The 17,150-nt window shown below is 36.7% G+C and overlaps 1 protein-coding gene across 1 annotated transcript; it reads right to left on the bottom strand.

The window, feature by feature from the left end:
* Positions 1 to 1,833: 1,833 nt before the first annotated feature.
* Positions 1,834 to 14,823, bottom strand: LOC103467157 (matrix metalloproteinase-9-like). The gene is made up of 14 exons (XM_008413264.2): positions 14,495 to 14,823; positions 14,013 to 14,251; positions 5,049 to 5,197; positions 4,837 to 4,965; positions 4,564 to 4,737; positions 4,312 to 4,485; positions 4,050 to 4,223; positions 3,786 to 3,959; positions 3,550 to 3,705; positions 3,312 to 3,459; positions 3,100 to 3,233; positions 2,867 to 3,017; positions 2,649 to 2,752; positions 1,834 to 2,547 (listed from the first exon to the last, which is right to left on the bottom strand). The coding sequence occupies exons 1-14, from the start codon at positions 14,630 to 14,632 to the stop codon at positions 2,441 to 2,443; spliced, it is 2,151 nt and encodes a 716-aa protein (XP_008411486.1). The 5' UTR covers positions 14,633 to 14,823; the 3' UTR covers positions 1,834 to 2,440.
* Between the last annotated feature and the right edge of the window lie 2,327 nt (positions 14,824 to 17,150).

Here is a 17,150-nt window from a genome sequence, read left to right as displayed (position 1 = left end):
TTCTGTATATATATTTATGACTCTACAAACAATGCTTGCTTCAGTGGCTGGCAAAACAATGGGAATTAATTTGCAGTTCACAAGTTAAACAAACAAAAGCAGAGGACAATTTCTTATAACAGGAAAGAAAATCTTTATCCCCTTAAATACAATAAACAATTATTTAAAGTGCTAGTTGGTGTTGACATATACAGCTCTAAAAAAAAAATAAGGGACCACTTAAAAATGATCAGTTTCTCTCATTTTACTTTTATATTTGAGTAAAATCAACTTTGTTTTTTGATTCTATGAAGTACTGACACCATGTCTCAGAAATTTCAAGCAACAATTATTTGCAGAAAACATAGTTGGGACCACATGCAGTGCATACACATGATTATTTCATTGTTTCTACATTTATCAGTACTAGACGACCACAATGCACATATACTGAAGTTATGAAAAATTGTCCCTTTCTGAGTCCCTCAATCCTGAAAATACAAAGTATGATGATTTTTGACTGTACGAAACACTAGAATGTTAGAACGTTTGGAAAATAAACCACTTCTGAAACAGAGACAACTTCAGAAAAATAGTACCTGAGCTAAAAAGAGGGCTGGTGTATGGAACCGACTAGTTTATTATTGTCTTAAAAATGTTCAGTTTTTAACCTGAAAATAAAGATTGCATTGCTTTACATGCTTTAAATGCAGAAGGATCTTCAAGCAAGAACAGAGTAAATACATTGTGCAGCATATAGAAATATTTTTCACCAAGTCAAAATATATGTAATAAAAATAAAAGGTGAATGGACTTATGCAATATTTGGATTTTCTTAAACTTTCTTACTTTTTCATGTTTTCTTTTCATGTTTTCTTTTGTATCAAAATCCAAGCTTAGTGTTTATTACCAAGTGCTCATGAAGCCACTTTGGTTTTCTGCAATATTAACATTCCATCTTTGCCTTTGAGGGGCATTTATAATCTGAAGTGAAACTCTCTCATGGTTTAAATGTAAAAAATAAACATTCATTAACATTGCGACACGGATTTCTGTAACAGGTAATTAGTTTCCTATGCAGCTTGACTGAATGTGGTTTTGGGAGTTTGTGTCTATGAAGACAAAATGAGCCGTATATGATTGATACTGCCAGCTCAGTATCAATCAAAGTTTTGATGTCGCCACAAAGAGGGAAAAGCTTGAGATGCCGAACAAACATTCACCCAAATGAAATCTGAAGGACAGAATCTTATAAACAGGCACAGAAAAGTGTAATATTTTAACCAGTAAGGGTCAGACAAAATTTATGTTTGTGTGTGGAAGATTTAGCTTTTCCCTTCCACACTATCCACACAAGGCAGTATGGATTCATGCTATTTATTCTGAGTCTATTGTCTGAGAGTTGCAGCTGAAATTCAGTCTCATTTGACAAGGGAACATATTTCCAATTTGTCGCTGTCCAATTTTGGTGAGTCTGTGAATTGTTGCCTCACTTTCCTGTTCCTACTTGACTCTTTTGCTTGGTGTGACAGTTTTCTGTAGCCAATCTACTTTAAGATTCAGTGCGTTTATGAATGTAATTCTAAATTGCTTGTCTAATTATTTATCTTTCTGTCATTCTGACTAGTCTGCCATTCTCCTCTAACATCACCAATGTATATTCATATACCCTCATCTGCTTCTCACTGAATATCTTCATTTTGTATCACTTCTGTCTAAGTTTTTCTAAATAATGTCTTGCTTCATTTTTCCATAGAATGTCCTTATTTTATGAACTCCACCAAATTCCACAACATGATGCTCCCAGCACCATACTTAAAGTATTTGCAAATGATAAAGACGCTGACAAAGGAAGAAAGTTCTCACAGAAATTTTACTGCATTGAAAGCTGGAATATTTGTACAAAATTATTAGTTTTATAAATACTTTTAATTAAGGAGACACAGAATGTCTTCCAGTGCAGTTTATGGCTTTGAAACCATTTTCAGAAAATCTCATAAAACCACACAGAACAAATAGGCTCATGACATAAAATAATATTAGATGTTGCTATAAATACCAAAAAAAAATATTTGAATACTGACAAGGGTCTGAACCAGTCAGACATAAAATTTCATCTGGAAATCTAGTTTTATCCAGAAAGCATGTGTTGAATTTACTTGTATGGGTCTCAAATTATAGGCCACTATGGTCATCAGTTCACAGCATGTCAAACTGAGTGCAAACAATGGTTTCTTGCCTTCTGGGCCTGTGACTTGCATTCAGTCCAATGCTGTATGAGTAATAATCAGCCAAATTCAATAGAAACCAGTCGTTCACATTGCATAAAGCACATGCATCATACAAAAGGCATGATGCACAAACAATGCATCACATTCTTTCAGACACCTGCACAAAGAAACATTTGGTTGCTACAGCCTCACAGCCCATCTGTGCATGTATCTCAGTTATTATTTCTTGATTATTTTGGGCAATTCAGAAGATCGTACTTCACATTGCCGGTGTGGTCCACCTCCCTGCGAGAATTCAGGCGCCAGTAGAAAAGATCTCTGCAGAAATAAATGTTGCCTGAAAGAGAAACATTGATGTTACAACACCCACAATGTATGCTATGTTTTGTTGACGTCTGTGGATTTGGGTTCCTGAGCTTAGTAGTAGAAGGTGTTTACCTTTGTGCTGGAACACATCATGAGCATCATTAGGGACACCACCAAAGTTGGTGTCGGTATATTTGGGGTATCCTTTGTCAATCATTTGGGTCTTGAGATCAAACCTGTAGGGATCAGAGATAGAATGAGATCTACTGTTTGTCCTTTAACACATTTTGTGTTAAAGGATGGGTTAAATTACACATTTTGTCTAAAAAAAGTGGTCAATTTCTACTCACCTCCAGAAGTTTTCTCCATTGAAGAGAAGCACTTTGCTCTTCCCTCTATACAGCGCTCCCTCCACCTTCTGCACACTTGGGGGCAAACCAAACTTCTCAATATTTTGGGGACCTAGCACACTGCTTCCTGTGTACACCCAGAACCTGGTTCCTAATGTAACAATAAAATATGATTCAAACTCTTTGTATAACATTTCAGTGCTCTGATAAGCTCTTATAAGAACCCTCCTTACCTGAAAAGAAGTATATTGTTGTGGTCTGAACATCCTCAAAGGCAGAGTCAATGACAGCAGGTAGAGCTGGCCAACTCTGAGAAATGGAAAATGGTCCCTTTCGATCTCCGTTGCTTGATACCTTCCAGAAATGCCTGTCAACCAGAAATGCAAGATTAGAACCTCATCAGGTTTTGTTTCTAGAACATAAGTAGAACTAGCTATTTGCTTACCCATCTTTGAAGAAATGCAGATGTCTCTGAATCAGAGTGATGGTGTCAAACTTGAGCATCTTGCAGGGGTCTTTGGTTGGATCTACAATGGGTGACGCTGTCACGACAGATGGGGTGTTGAGAGTAGGATGAGGGCCTGATGTATTAACTGCAGAATATGGGAATGTTCTTGGTTAAGGCAAAGTTTTCATGTGTTTGACGAGATTCATCATGAAAGAGTACTGAGTTGTCAGCTCACTGTAGAGGTACTGAATGCCATCAATGTCGTCCTGATCCAGGGAGAAATTCTCCACATAGCTTATCAGGGGGAACATGATAGCTTGTCTAACGGTGGAGTGAAACAAACCCAGGGAGTGTCCGAACTCGTGGGCAGCCGCCAGGAACAGGCTATAACCTGGAAGATAGCCGGTTAGAAATTTTACCATCTCATAAAATGATAAACGCAGAACAAATTCTTGTATTCATGTTGCTCACCCAGGTCAGTACAGAAACCCCATCTCTGGTCTCTATCATAGTTCAAAGTGGTCGCACACCAATATCTGCCGTCTGTCCTCCCGTCAGTCGTACATTTGTCGTAAGCCATGCCCCGAAATACAAAAGGAAAGTGGCAGGGATCTCCATCTGGACTTGTCATAGTTACAGCAGTGTCTGGACAAACAGAGACAAAATAACTGTGGTTAAACAAAGCAACAAGCCACTGTGGCAGGACTTTCACACCTTGTGTTTCCTGTTACCCACCACGTGTGGGACAGAAACCCCATCTCTGGTCTCTATCATAGTTGTCAGTGGTGGCACACCACAATTTGACGTCTCCCCTCCCCTGACTAGTACATGAGTTGTATACCGTGCCCTGGTACACAAAAGGAAAGTGGCAGGCATCTCCCTCTGCGTTTCCTCCAATTACAGCAGAGTCTGGACAAACAGAGCCAAAATAACTGTGGTTAAACAAAGCAACAAGCCACTGTGGCAGGTTTTTCACGCATTGTTTCCTGTTACCCACCACGTTTGGGACAGAAGCCAAATCTCCTGTGTATGTCAAAGTTACTAGTGGTGGCACACCAGCGTTTTCCGTCGGTGCGGCCGTCGGTGGTGCAGCTCTTATACACCCTACCCAGGAAGATGAAGGGGTAGACACAGGGGGCTCCACCAGCGTTTCCACCAACCGTGAACGAGACTGTGAGGATTACAGTTGAAAGCGCAGTTTTCCTTCACAAGCTCATAAACATAAGTTTGTCATTTTTTTCATGCTTACGTTCACTTGGGCAGTGGCCGAATCTCCTGTCTCTGGTGAAGTTGGCTGTGGTTGCACACCAGGGCACGCCGTTGATTACGGCTTCAGTCATGCAGGTGGTGTACGATTTCCTTTCGTAAATGAAAGGGAAGTGACATACGGCACCTCCCGAATTGCCACCGTAAGTCTTCACCACTGAGAAGACAGATTGGATTGTGTGTTAAAGGAAATCTGTGCAAAGAACACCAGAGGAAGGAGGAAGGTAGAACCATGTGATTTCTGAGGTGTAGTTACCTGGTCCTTTTCCTAGAGTCCAGTGTTCATCATCGTCAAAGTGGGCGTCCCCAGCAAGGCCCACACCAGGAGCAAAGGCGTGAGCTAGAACGCCATACTTGCCATCAAAGGGGTATGGATCCCCGTGGTCTAAATAAAACATGAATCAATGTTTGATTTTCAGTACTTAGGGTGTGAAGGTTTGACTTAGAAATGTAAAAAAGAGCACATACCAGCTGTTGCAAAGGAGATCATGATGTCTGCAGTGCCTTGAAAAAGGCGGGTAAACGTCAGAGGAGTGACATCACTCCACACCTTGAAGGCTCTTGCAAAGGCATCATCAATCACAGTGCTGTCCATGTCAGGAGTATAGTTCAGGATACTGAGGACACAGTGAACTCAAAATTACTAGCTGATCCAGTCGGATGGAAACTTATCAATACTTTTAGTTAGGGCTGTGTAATAATATTGATTTTGCAATATATCGATATTTTCTTTCCTAAAAAAAATTCAATATTCATCTGCAAGTATCCTAACATCCAACTGTTACCTTGCTCACTAACTGCTTGCTTCGCCGGGAGAGTGATTAGGTCATCAGGCTTAGAGTGATTCCTTCAGATGTTAAGTGTCAAGGTTAAAAAGGTATCAATCTATTCAGAGAACTTGGTGCACTTTATTTACTTTACAAATGCATGTAAGCTACAGTTTGTACTGTTTCAATTAAAAGAAACATGTTTTCTCCCCACTCCTTTGATTCATTTTGTCCAGCTGTTGACTTTAAGTCTGTGTCCATGTCTAACCAGAGCCAGGTATTGTGTAGTTGGTGCTTTTTTTTTTTTTTTAAGGTTTTGTTGGCTCTAGTGGCCTTTATTTGAGGGTAGTTTGACAGGAAGAGGGGTTATGAGGGAGGGGGAGGACATGTGGCAAATGTCGCCAGGCCGGAAATCGAACCAGTGATCACCGGCATGAGGACTAAAGCCTCAATACATGGGTTGTGCTTTGCCCCTGCGCCACAACAGCACCCCGTGTAGTTGGTGCTTTTAATCAGTTTTCAGTTAAATTAATTCAATTCAACTATAACTGTCACAAAATGTCACCAAAATCACTCTGTCCCTCTAAAATCTTTCAGAAAATCGCAAAAGTGTATTGAATTGTATCGTTTGCTGAACATCACAATATATATCGTATTGTGAGCAGAATATCATGTATAGTATTATACTGTGAGATTATTGTATCACTGCAGCCCTACTTTTAGTCCAGGTTGGTACCAAAACGCTGTTCGTCAACATCCTCGGATGTCCAGTTGACGGATCCGGGTCATGGCACCAAATTGTTGTGGAAAAAATTATTACTTAGCACTGTTCAGGTGAAATCACTCAATCAGGTTTATTCATATATTGTGCACAATACAGAGAGTTTGTGGAACAATCAATAATGAAGCAGTTCTGGATGGAAAGCTCTAACAGGCAGTCAACACAGGAGTTTTATATCAAGGATAAGGAATTCAAAACAAATGGGTGAGACAGTCTGGTTCTCGTGCAGCTGTGGGAAACAACTCCCMACCTTGTACATGTAACCCAAATACAGTGATCCCTTGCTATAATGTGATTCACCTTTCTCTGTCTTGCTGCTTCGCAGAGTTTTTTTGTGCTGTTTTTTTCACAGTGCATTGTGTTCTGCGTCCTGATTTGCTAAACAGTCTCCGAGCTCCGTTATTGGCACCTTTGTGCCAATAACGTTACAAACAATTAAATTGGGCCCCCCTGACTCAGCTGCTGACTATCTGACCCATCAAAAGCATCACAATTTCCAAGGCTTGCAACTGCCTTGCTTTCTTTGGTCCAATATGGAGAACTAGTACAATATTTACTGCTCATGAATTTTACATGCAGGAGTAAAATTCAGTATGCATACAGTCTGCATGCAGTATGCAAGTAAGTTGCTTAATTTTTTCTATTAGTTTTAGATGACTAAAACTAGTAATATTATTACTAGTAATATTATAATAGTAATATTATTCTATTAATTTTAGATTACCGAAATGTCTCTCCCCATGAGCAACAGTGAAAATATACATGAAGCAATCCAGACTTCTCAAAAATGCTGTATAGTTGCATTTTATTAAAGCTGCAATATATAACTTTAAATAAATAAAAAATTCTCCATATTTGTTAAAGCTGTCACGATGTCGTAGCAGTTTGTTATGAGAATGATAATCTGTGAAAACAATCAATATCCTCCACCTCCTTCCTGAATTACTATTACTGGTTAAAGTAATGCACCGTTCTGACTAAAACAACCAATCAGAACCAGTAGGAGGGTCTTAGCGCTGTCAATCAACTTCATTCACTCACTGCTAAATGTGCTAATGGTGGAGAAACAACTTATTGTTACAGGAAAATCGTTTATCTGCTATCACTGGTAACCAGGGGTGAAAGTAGTTTTCACCCCTGGTGGAACTTTAATGTAAGTTCCATGTTAAGACCATCATGTTTTTGATTTGATTATTTTTTTATAAATGCATTAACTTTTTGAATGTGCAAGAGTATCAACTTATGCTTAACGTATATTTATTTGTTTGAATATCGCAATACGACTGTTCAGTACAGAGGTGCTCAAGTCCAGTCCTTGAGAGCTGCTATCCTGCAACTTTCAGATGCTTCCCTGCTCCAATTAACACACCTGAATCAAATGAAAGGCAGGTTAGGGAGCGACGTGGAAAAAAGAGGACGTCGATAGGCGGCAGGTGTGCGAGATTGGAGAACGCGGATTTTCTGAGTGGAAGAGTATAAGCGATTTCTGGCGAGTAATAAGTTGATTTCTAAGGCGGTTTTGGCATAATCTGGACTGTGAGTAGATTAAGATGGCTAGTTGTAGTGGGGGATGTTCAGAAGATGAAAATATGGACACAGGTTGGGCTTTAGTAGAAAATAGAAAAGGGGGAGGAGGGAAAGACAAGACTAAAGATCTTTGGAAGATGAGGAAGAAAGTGTTGAGGTAAGGAAGAAAAAAATGATGGAAGAATTTAAAGTTATATTAAAATTTAGAACTGGACAAGATATAATTGGGGTGAGTCTGATCACTTTATCAAATGGAGATGTGGAACTGGCTAAAGTTTTAAGGGATGGGAGCCTTCTTATTATCTGTAAGAATGTTGAACAAAAGAATAAGGCATTAAAACTCCAAATGGTATGTAAAAAAGAAGTGGTGGAAAGAAAGGTAGTGGGGGAAGAAAGAGGAACAAAAGGAGTAATATCAGGGATCTTGATTGGAGAAAACTTTGAAGAACTAAAGAAAACAATAAAAGGAGGAGAGATTTCAGGCATAAAACAATTGCAGGCTTTTAGAAATGGGGAAAGATTGGACAGCACATCTGTGTTACTGGAATTCAAAGATAAAGTTAAACCTGATAAAGTAATGATTGGATACATGAGTTTCAGTGTAAGAACTTATATTCCACCACCTCTCAGATTCTATAAGTGCCAAAGATATGGTCATATTGCAAATGTGTGTAGAGGAAAACAAAGATGTGGTAGATGTGGAGGTGAACACCCTTATGGAGAATGTGGAGAGAATCCAGTTAAATGTTGTAATTGTGGAGGTAATCATACTGCAGCTTATGTAGGATGTGTGGTAAGGAAAGAAGCAACTGAAGTTCAGAAAATTAAAACTGATTAAAGAAAATTACTTATGCTGAGGCAGTGAAAGAGTTGAAAAGTACGTAAAATGCTACCAAAACGCAGTTAGAAAGGAAAAAGGAGATAATACTCAAAGTAATGTCACGTTAGAAAAACTTATTCCTTTTCTGGCATTTATTATTAACTGTTCAGAGCAAGCAAGAACTAAAACTGAAAAAATAAAAATTATAGTAAAGGCAGCAGCAAAATTCTTTATTGTCAAAGATCTGTCATGGGAAAGAATTCAGGATATTGAGAAGGATCATCTGAAAATGAAGCTTCGCAAATCAATACAGAATTCTAATACTACAATGGAACGCTCGAAGTTTAATAGCTAATGGACAGGAATTTAAAGGGTTCATTAACAAATGCAAAACCAGACATAAAATGTATTCAAGAAACATGGCTTAAATCATCATTGCAATTTAGTTTTCATGGTTTTGCAGTCTTACGTAAAGATAGAATAAATGGAAGTGGAGGAGGATGCGCTATATTTATAAAGGAAAACATAAAATTTATTCAAATGCAAATAAATACGGATCTTGAACTTAATGCGGTTAAAGTTTGGACAAATAATGGTATTATTAAAATAATAAATTATTATAATCCTTGTAAGAAAATAGAGAAAGCAAAACTTGAAACAATCCTTAGACACTGGAGAGGGAAAATAATTTGGTGTGGGGATTTTAATCCACATAGTACTTTGTGGGGGGATCAAGATGATTATAATGATGGGGTCTTAGAAGAAGTGATTGAAGAAATAGAAATGGTAGTGTTAAATAATGGTGTAGGCACTAGGGTAGATTTGATAAGAGGTAGAGAATCAGCCATTGATCTGACACTGGTATCACAATCTTTGGCAGACAGTTACAGCTGTAAAGTATATAAAAATAATACTATAGGAAGTGATCATTATCCAATTTTTATTGAAGTAGAAATGGATATAGAAGAAGAACTGGTAGTAAGTCAAGGGAAATTGAGATTTGGGGATAGAAATTGGGAAAACTATAATAAGTGAGGTTAATATGGCAAATATAGATATAAATAAACCAGTAAATGAATTAAATTTAGAAATTAGTAATAGTATTGTTCATGCAGCAAAAACAATCATTCCTAGAAGTAAAGGGGTTAAAAAGAAGATGATTCCTTGGTGGACTCTAGAGTGTTCAATAGCAATTAGAACAAAAAACAAGGCCTATAAAAATCTTAAATATATTTGCTTCGAAAATCTAATAAATTATAAGAGAAAACAAGCAGAAGTCAGGAAGATCATAAGAAATGCTAAGAGGGACTATTGGAGAAAATATTGTGAGTCATTGGGGAAAAATACGGCATTAGGGTTTGGAATACCATTAAGAAAATGTCAGGTTAATCAAAAGAATATTTTTTCCCAGTAATAAAAGATAATGGTAACACTATAATAGATAATAAGAACAAAGCAGAATTATTAACAAGAGCATTTACTAAGATACATAGTATGGAGAATTTTAGTAATACTGGAAAAAAAAAAGGGACGGGAAACGACATTAAAAAATCACAATGAGTTTCTATGTAATGATGAAGATGACGAGAATATTCTGAATATGAAATTTTCTTTAATAGAATTAAAGGGAGCATTAAAAACCTATTAAATCAACGCCTGGGGAAGATCAAGTAAATTATATTAAATAATCTTAGTGAAAAAAGTAAGAAGATATTATTAGAAATGTATAATAAGATATGGGAGGAAGGAATTCTACCAGATAAATGGAAAGAAGCTATCATTATTCCTATTTGTAAACCTGGCAAAGATCCACATTTAGCTGAGAGTTATAGGCCGATAGCATTAACATCGTGTATTGGTAAAGTGATGGAAAAAATGGTGAATAACAGATTAATATATTTTCTGGAATCTAAAGAGAAGATTAAACCACATCAGTTTGGGTTTAGAAAAGGAAGAAGTATAATAAATCCTATACTATGTTTGGAACATGAAATTAGGAGGGCACAGGTGAATAAATAAGTCTTGATAGCAATCTTTTTGGATATAGAAAAAGCATATGGTATGTTGTGGAAATAAGGATTATTGATAAAAAATAAAACAAATAGGTTTAAGGGGTAAAATATATAGATGGATTAAAAAAATTTTTAACTGGAAGAAATATAAAAGTTAAAATAGGAAGTGAAGTAAGTTCAAAACATCAAATTGAAAACGGTACTCCTCACGAAACTATAATAAGTTCTATGTTATTTGTTATAATGATTGATGATATTTTTAGTAAAATAAATATTTTGGAGTGTTATTTGCAGATGACAGCCTTATTTGGAAAAGGGCGAAAATCTAAAATTTAGAAATAACAAAATGCAAGAGGCAATACATAATATAGAAGATTGGGCTTTAGAATGGGGTTTTAGAATTTCAATATCTAAATCTAAGTTCATTATTTTTACTAATAGGATAATAAATACTAATGTAAATCTTAAATTGTATGAGAATGATGTAGAAAGGATAGATCCGATTAAATATTTAGGAATTTGGTTTGACAAAAAACTTACATGGAAAATATATAAGAAAAACAATTGAGAAAAAAAATATCCTAAATATAATTAGCTGTTTAAGAGGTAAAGATTGGGGAGCTGATAGGAAGGTATTAAAAAATATATAATTGATTATGGATGTATTGTATATATTTCAGCTTCTAATGGTTTACTAAAAGAAATGGAATACAATATCAGGCTTTAAGAATTTGTTGCGGAGCAATGAAAACAACCCCAGTATCAGCTTTACAAGTTGAAATGGGTTAGATGCCACTAGAGCTCAGAGGAAAGCAACTAGCCATAAACTATTGGGCAAATGTTAAAGGACATAAAGAAAATTATCCTCCAAATTCTATGCGACAACCTTGTCAAGAAAAAGTAAAAAATAGTTTTGGATGGATTATAAATAATGAGATAAGTAAGATAGGAATAAATCATTATTTAATTAGTCCTGTGGTGAGTATTCCTGATACTCCACCTTGATTAAGTGGAAAACCTGAAGTTGATTTAAGCTTATTGGAAAAAGGCAGACAAATAGAAAAAAAAGAGGTGGAAAGGTATATAAATAAAGAATATGCTGAGTATTTACAAGTACATACAGATGCTTCTAAAATGATAAATGATAAAATTGGAATAGCATTTATAATTCCGGACTTAAATATTATGAAAAATAAAAGAATAATGGATGGACAGTTTATACAGGTGAGCTAATGGCTATATTAATAGTTCTAGAATGGAGTGAGGAAACGAGAAAGAAAGAAATATTGATTTGTTCAGATTCAAGTAGTGCATTAATAAGTATTTTAGAACAGAATTCAGAAACGAGACAAGATATATTGAATATTAATCAATTTGTAGAATTAAAAAATATGGGTCCAGGGTTAAGTTAATTTGGATTCCTGCTCATATTGGAATAGTAGGAAATGAGTTGGTGGAAAAATTTGCTAAGAGTGCAGCAAAAAGGGATAGTGTTGAGGTAAATATCAAAATAAGCAGAAATGAGGTCAAAAGTATAAGTAAAATATATATTAAAAAGAAATGGCAGGAATTATGGGATAGAGAAGAAAAGGCAAGATTTTATTATAGCATTAAAAAAAGTAGGGGAATGTAGGGAAGGTAATGGGAATAAAAAAGAAGAGGATGTTGTATCCAGATTAAGGTTTGGGCATACGGGGCTAAATAGTACTCTGAAAATAGTTAATAAACATAGTACAGGTTTGTGTAGTTATTGTGGAGAGTCGGAAACGGTGCAGCATATTTTTCTAGAATGTAATAAGTATAGTTGGGAAAGAGAGGTGTTTTTCAGAGAGTTAAATAGAAATAAAAAATGTTTAGATATTAAAAATTTGCTGCAAAGATCATCTGGGGATGTAACATTTGACAGCATTTTTAGTTTTCTTAGGAAGTCGGGTATTATGGGAAGATTATAGTGATAGGACATCTAATCTATACTCCAGTCTGGAAGGTGGCGGTAATGCACCTACAAGTTGTTTGCCAACCGCCATAAAACAAAAAGAAGAAGAAGACGCGGAAAAAACAAAAACGGAAGAATCGCTTTTGGAAAAGGCGGATTTGGCATAAACTGGTATGTGAATGGTTCGGATGGAGATGGGGAAATGAGAAAGACGGAGATTTTGAAGGGAGGACGCCAGTGGGAAGTGGGAGGGAGAGAGGTCATGGAAGAAATAAAATGGATGAAGGAAAGGGATTTGGTGATGACCAAAGCAGTAATCGGGAACTGGAAGGAAGTAGCTCAGAAGAAGAAAGGATAGTTAGGAGGAAAGTTGTGAGGGAGGAATTTAAAGTAATATTAAAACTTAAAAACGAGGAAGAACAGGATAAAATCAGCCCCATTGTGGCATCAAGAGAAATTAAAAAGAAAATTGGAGATTTTGAAATGGTAAAGATTTTGAGAGACGGAAACCTAATGGTAGTATGTAAAGATATAGAACAAAAGAATAAGACTTTAAATGTGGATRATATTTGCAAAAGATCTGTGCTGGAGAAAAAAATCATGGGAGAAAAAAAAATAGAGGAGTGATTTATGGGATCCCTCTAGATCTTGATAAAATTAAGAGAAGTGGTGTAGGTGCAAAATTGAATAACTTGAAAAGATTGTCAAAAACAGTGGATGGAGAAAGAGTAGGAAGTTTGTCAATCCTYATTGAGTTTGAAGGAAAAGAGTTGCCAAAAAATATAAAATTAGGGTACCTCAATTTTCAAGTCAAACCTTATGTACCTCCACTACTTCGGTGTTTCAAATGCCAAAGGTATGGACACATAGCAGCAGTTTGTAAAGGGAAGCAGAGATGTCCAAAATTTAAATAAAAGTGACATACTGCAGCTTTAATTTCACCCAGGAGAGGGCAGGTCAGCCCTATACTGTGCCCCTGAATATGTATTACAGATTGGCCATTCAGGAGATAAAAGCTGAAAACTTTGAATTATGCTGAATAATAACTGTAAAACCTAAAGGCAACTACTTTGCGGATTTCACTTATCGCGGGTTATTTTCAGAAAGCAAACCCCGCGAACAACGAGGGATCACTGTCGTTCTTTTGGTGAGACTTCACAAGAATTTCATATAACATGATCAGCAGATTTTAACTTGTAGTAATTTTCCACCACAAGGTACAAGAGAGTTTTCTGAAACTATAGTTGTGTGTGTGTGTGTGTGTGTGTGTGTGTGTGTGTGTGTGTGTGTGTAGCACAACATGTCATGATATAAGGCTGAAAAATGTTTTTTATTAAAGATATAATCTACCATAGTAAAAACATATATGGTGAAATCACACAAGGTAGTGTGTCAGTTTTTACTGTTCTCTTTATTTGAAAGTTTTCAGGCATTTTAAGTTAACATTACTTAAACTTCCCCTTGTATGCCACAGCATATATAAATAGCAAAGTTTTTTTATATAACCAGAGCATATTTGGTAGAATTAAAACTATCTCACTCTGTAATCATTAATGTAATGACACAGATTATTTCTTCCTTCCACTCACCTGTATGTAATATTTGTATGGTCCCATTTGGGTTGCCCGCCAAAAAAGTTGTAATTGGCCACATCAGGAACACCACAGCGAGGTTTGTTCATGATCTTCAGTGTCGGCCAGTCCAGTTCTCCAGTCTCCTTCAGACCCATCTGTCTCTGCATCCTCTTCAGAGCCTTTGCTGTGGACACCTTGGACTTGAAGCCACTGCGCTGCGCCGCCTCCATGTAACCAAACCTTTTCAAATAACTCTGTCAAACAAGACAAAGCACATCAGAGCTCAGCCAAACACTCCCATTTTCAGTTTGTGCTTTGTGACATTTCTAAATTGCTTTCATAAAAGACATCTGTAGCTTTAATTTAGAGAGTAAAAATTTCCATTAACATTGTGATATCAGTCTCCGTTCAGGTAATTTGTTTCCCCCCGAACAGCTTTATTAAAACATTCTGGGAGTCTCAGACTATCTGTGAAGAGTAAACCATCAGCTACTCACTTCTGCCAGCTCCACATCTGCCACATTTTTGATGACGTCCCCTGGGAAGGTGACAACGACCGACTTGACAGGACGGCTCCATCCGTTCTGCACGCCTATTCCCAAAAGTAAACACACCACTAACACACAGCACCTCATGGCGAGCTCTGCTGGGGCACAAAATGCAACAAAAATGCTAAAACTAATTTCAAAGACAGATAATCAAGTGTGAACCAAAGTCAAAAGAAGAAAAAAATCTCAGAAGATCGGCAAAGTTTCCACTTCGGTGATGTCTTCTGTGTTTTGGAAGTTGGTCCCTGTTGCTGTCTGTCTGAACTGTGCTGCTGGTTGGGGTTGTAGATGTTGTATTTATACAGAGTAGAGTCTTAGTCATCAAATCCTCGCTCCCGCCTACTGTAACATCAGTTCTGTGCAGAAATTTACAGGCTGGGGGAATTTCCAAAGCATCCACAGGTAACAATGTATTTGACGGGGTGTGAATAAGACTGACATGRCACTGTCATAAAMACCTGTCGTAAACATGAATAAGTCTTCATGAATATTTATGACTATTGTCATAAAGTGTAATTCGGTAAATTTACATTTTTAATACAAAGTTGACATTATTCAAAATGTCTAAGTTAAGACTACTTGACATTAACCTAGTCAAAAATATTTTCATTATGAGAACTTGACCTTAACCAAGAGATYATGATCTGACATAAATTTGTTATAAAATTATTACCTATTAAACTTTAAAAATGAGTTTACCTGGTGATGTTATATTGCTCTGACACTTTGTTTAGTCTTAAATTAATTGATCCTAAAGTAGTGCAATACACCATCTCCACCAGTGAGAGGCAGCAGTGTATGAACAGGCGCACGGTGCCTTGGTCTTCTTGGTGAAGAAGAAATCTACCATCTTGTGAGCCCATACATGAATTACTCATGTTCATGACAGATGTTTATGACAGTGTCATGTCAGTCTTATTCACAGCCCGTCAAACAAAGTGTTACTCATCCACATTTATTTCATACTAACTAATGAGTGGTCAATAAATTGAAGTTTTTCTTTTAAAACTTTTTCCTTGTAAAGTGTGACTATTCATCTCTTGCACATCAAACTTTTTTTGCTTCTTTTCATAGCACTGCTAAGAAAAAGCTCCTTAAGATTTTGCTATAACATTTCTCTTATTAAAAAACAATTTGTGTGCTCAACTACAAACTTAACAGAGAAAACTAAGAGCATCACTATGGTGGGTGATGCAAGATGGATATGTAAGATGCATTGTGGTAGACAGGGCCGGCCCGAGGCAAAGCAAACCAAGCAGCCGCTTAGGGCCCCCCTCAGTGGAGCTGATTTTTTTTTTTTTTTTTTTTTTTTAGAAATAATTTCTGTCATTACAATAACAGACACAAATTTCAATATGAAGTGAATTGTTTTTACAATAATATTTGATAATGTATGTAGAAATCATTATTTTCATTATGCATTATGCTAAACAATGTCTCAATGAAGGACTTATCCTTCAAGGAGGGAAAAAAAAGAACAGATAAAAGCCAAGATAAAGGTTTGTTTAAATGTGCCTTGGTAATGTAATGTAATGTAWAAGATTAGTAAAGCTGCTAGCTTGATAGCGACCTGGAACTGTCCAGTTTAACAGCCAAACATTCATGCTAGGCTCTTTGTGTTTGTGTGACACTGAGTTTAAACTTTAAATGAGTTGATTCTCATGGTTGGCTCTGTATATTCTGAGGTATTTTTGACTTCAAAACGCCCTGTTTGATAACGTTTGGTAAAAATAATAAAAAATTGTCGATGTTTGACATTGTGTAGTAAAGGTTTTTACTTGAGGCTACATAGCTGCTGTATTGATGAGCTGCTCTATGTTGTATATGTTATTTACTGCTGAGCATAATCATTTTGTGACTAAAACAAACATTATTGTTAATTCAACTTCCAAGTTATGTGAAACTTCTGTTAAAATCAATTGAAGGCTCAGAATCACTCCAGTACCGGTACCAGTCCACATTCTCAGGGGAGAAAGACTCACCTGATATAAATAAAATTTTTAGCTATTGGAGTAACGCTTAAGAGAAATGTATTTCTTTTTTCCGGCTTCACAGCGCGGCTGTAAAGTTTTGCTTCCTGCTCCGAAAAAAAAGCGGTTGATCATCAATTGACATTTCACCATTTTTAAAGCGGGTGAACCACGAGTAAACTTGAGCTTGATACATAGCGTCATCCTTGTAAACGGTCTTCAACATTTGAATGGTTTCCGATGCTTTTTTCCCAGAGCAGGAAGCAAAACTTCAGCCGCGCGCTACTCATAGAACTTCTCCATGAAGAAAAACGACGGCAGGACAAAACAGCTCTTCCAAGAAAATTCACTGCAGGTAGACGAAACCTTCCACATCAACGCCGCTTGGCACACTGATTGAGAAGGCGTGGTTGAACAAATACCTAGCGGCAGAATCGTSTACTACGAAAACTGCGCGTGCAGCAGCGTCATTCTGAAAACCTTTGGGTACCCCCGTATGTGTGTAGGGCTGCATCGATTGCAGTTTTCTGGCCGATCCCTGGTTACCAATCTTTAAAAAGCCTGACCAGCTGATTTTGATTTTAGCTGATATAATTTTTTGGTCTGAAATGTCGCTGAATATTGCAAGAAAGTCT

Source organism: Poecilia reticulata, linkage group LG7 (genome assembly GCF_000633615.1).
Source record: "Poecilia reticulata strain Guanapo linkage group LG7, Guppy_female_1.0+MT, whole genome shotgun sequence".
Lineage (NCBI taxonomy): Eukaryota > Metazoa > Chordata > Actinopteri > Cyprinodontiformes > Poeciliidae > Poecilia > Poecilia reticulata.
This window is presented reverse-complemented; position numbering and strand designations above follow the sequence as displayed.

Bases quoted from the DNA above. Each gene is read 5' to 3' on its own strand.
- LOC103467157 (XM_008413264.2), bottom strand. From the start codon at position 14,632: ATGAGGTGCTGTGTGTTAGTGGTGTGTTTACTTTTGGGAATAGGCGTG. The intron at 3,706-3,785 runs GTGAGCAACATG...GCTATCTTCCAG, and splicing joins GGGTTTCTGTACTGACCTGG to GTTATAGCCTGTTCCTGGCG. The intron at 3,018-3,099 runs GTAAGGAGGGTT...TTGTTACATTAG, and splicing joins AACAATATACTTCTTTTCAG to GAACCAGGTTCTGGGTGTAC.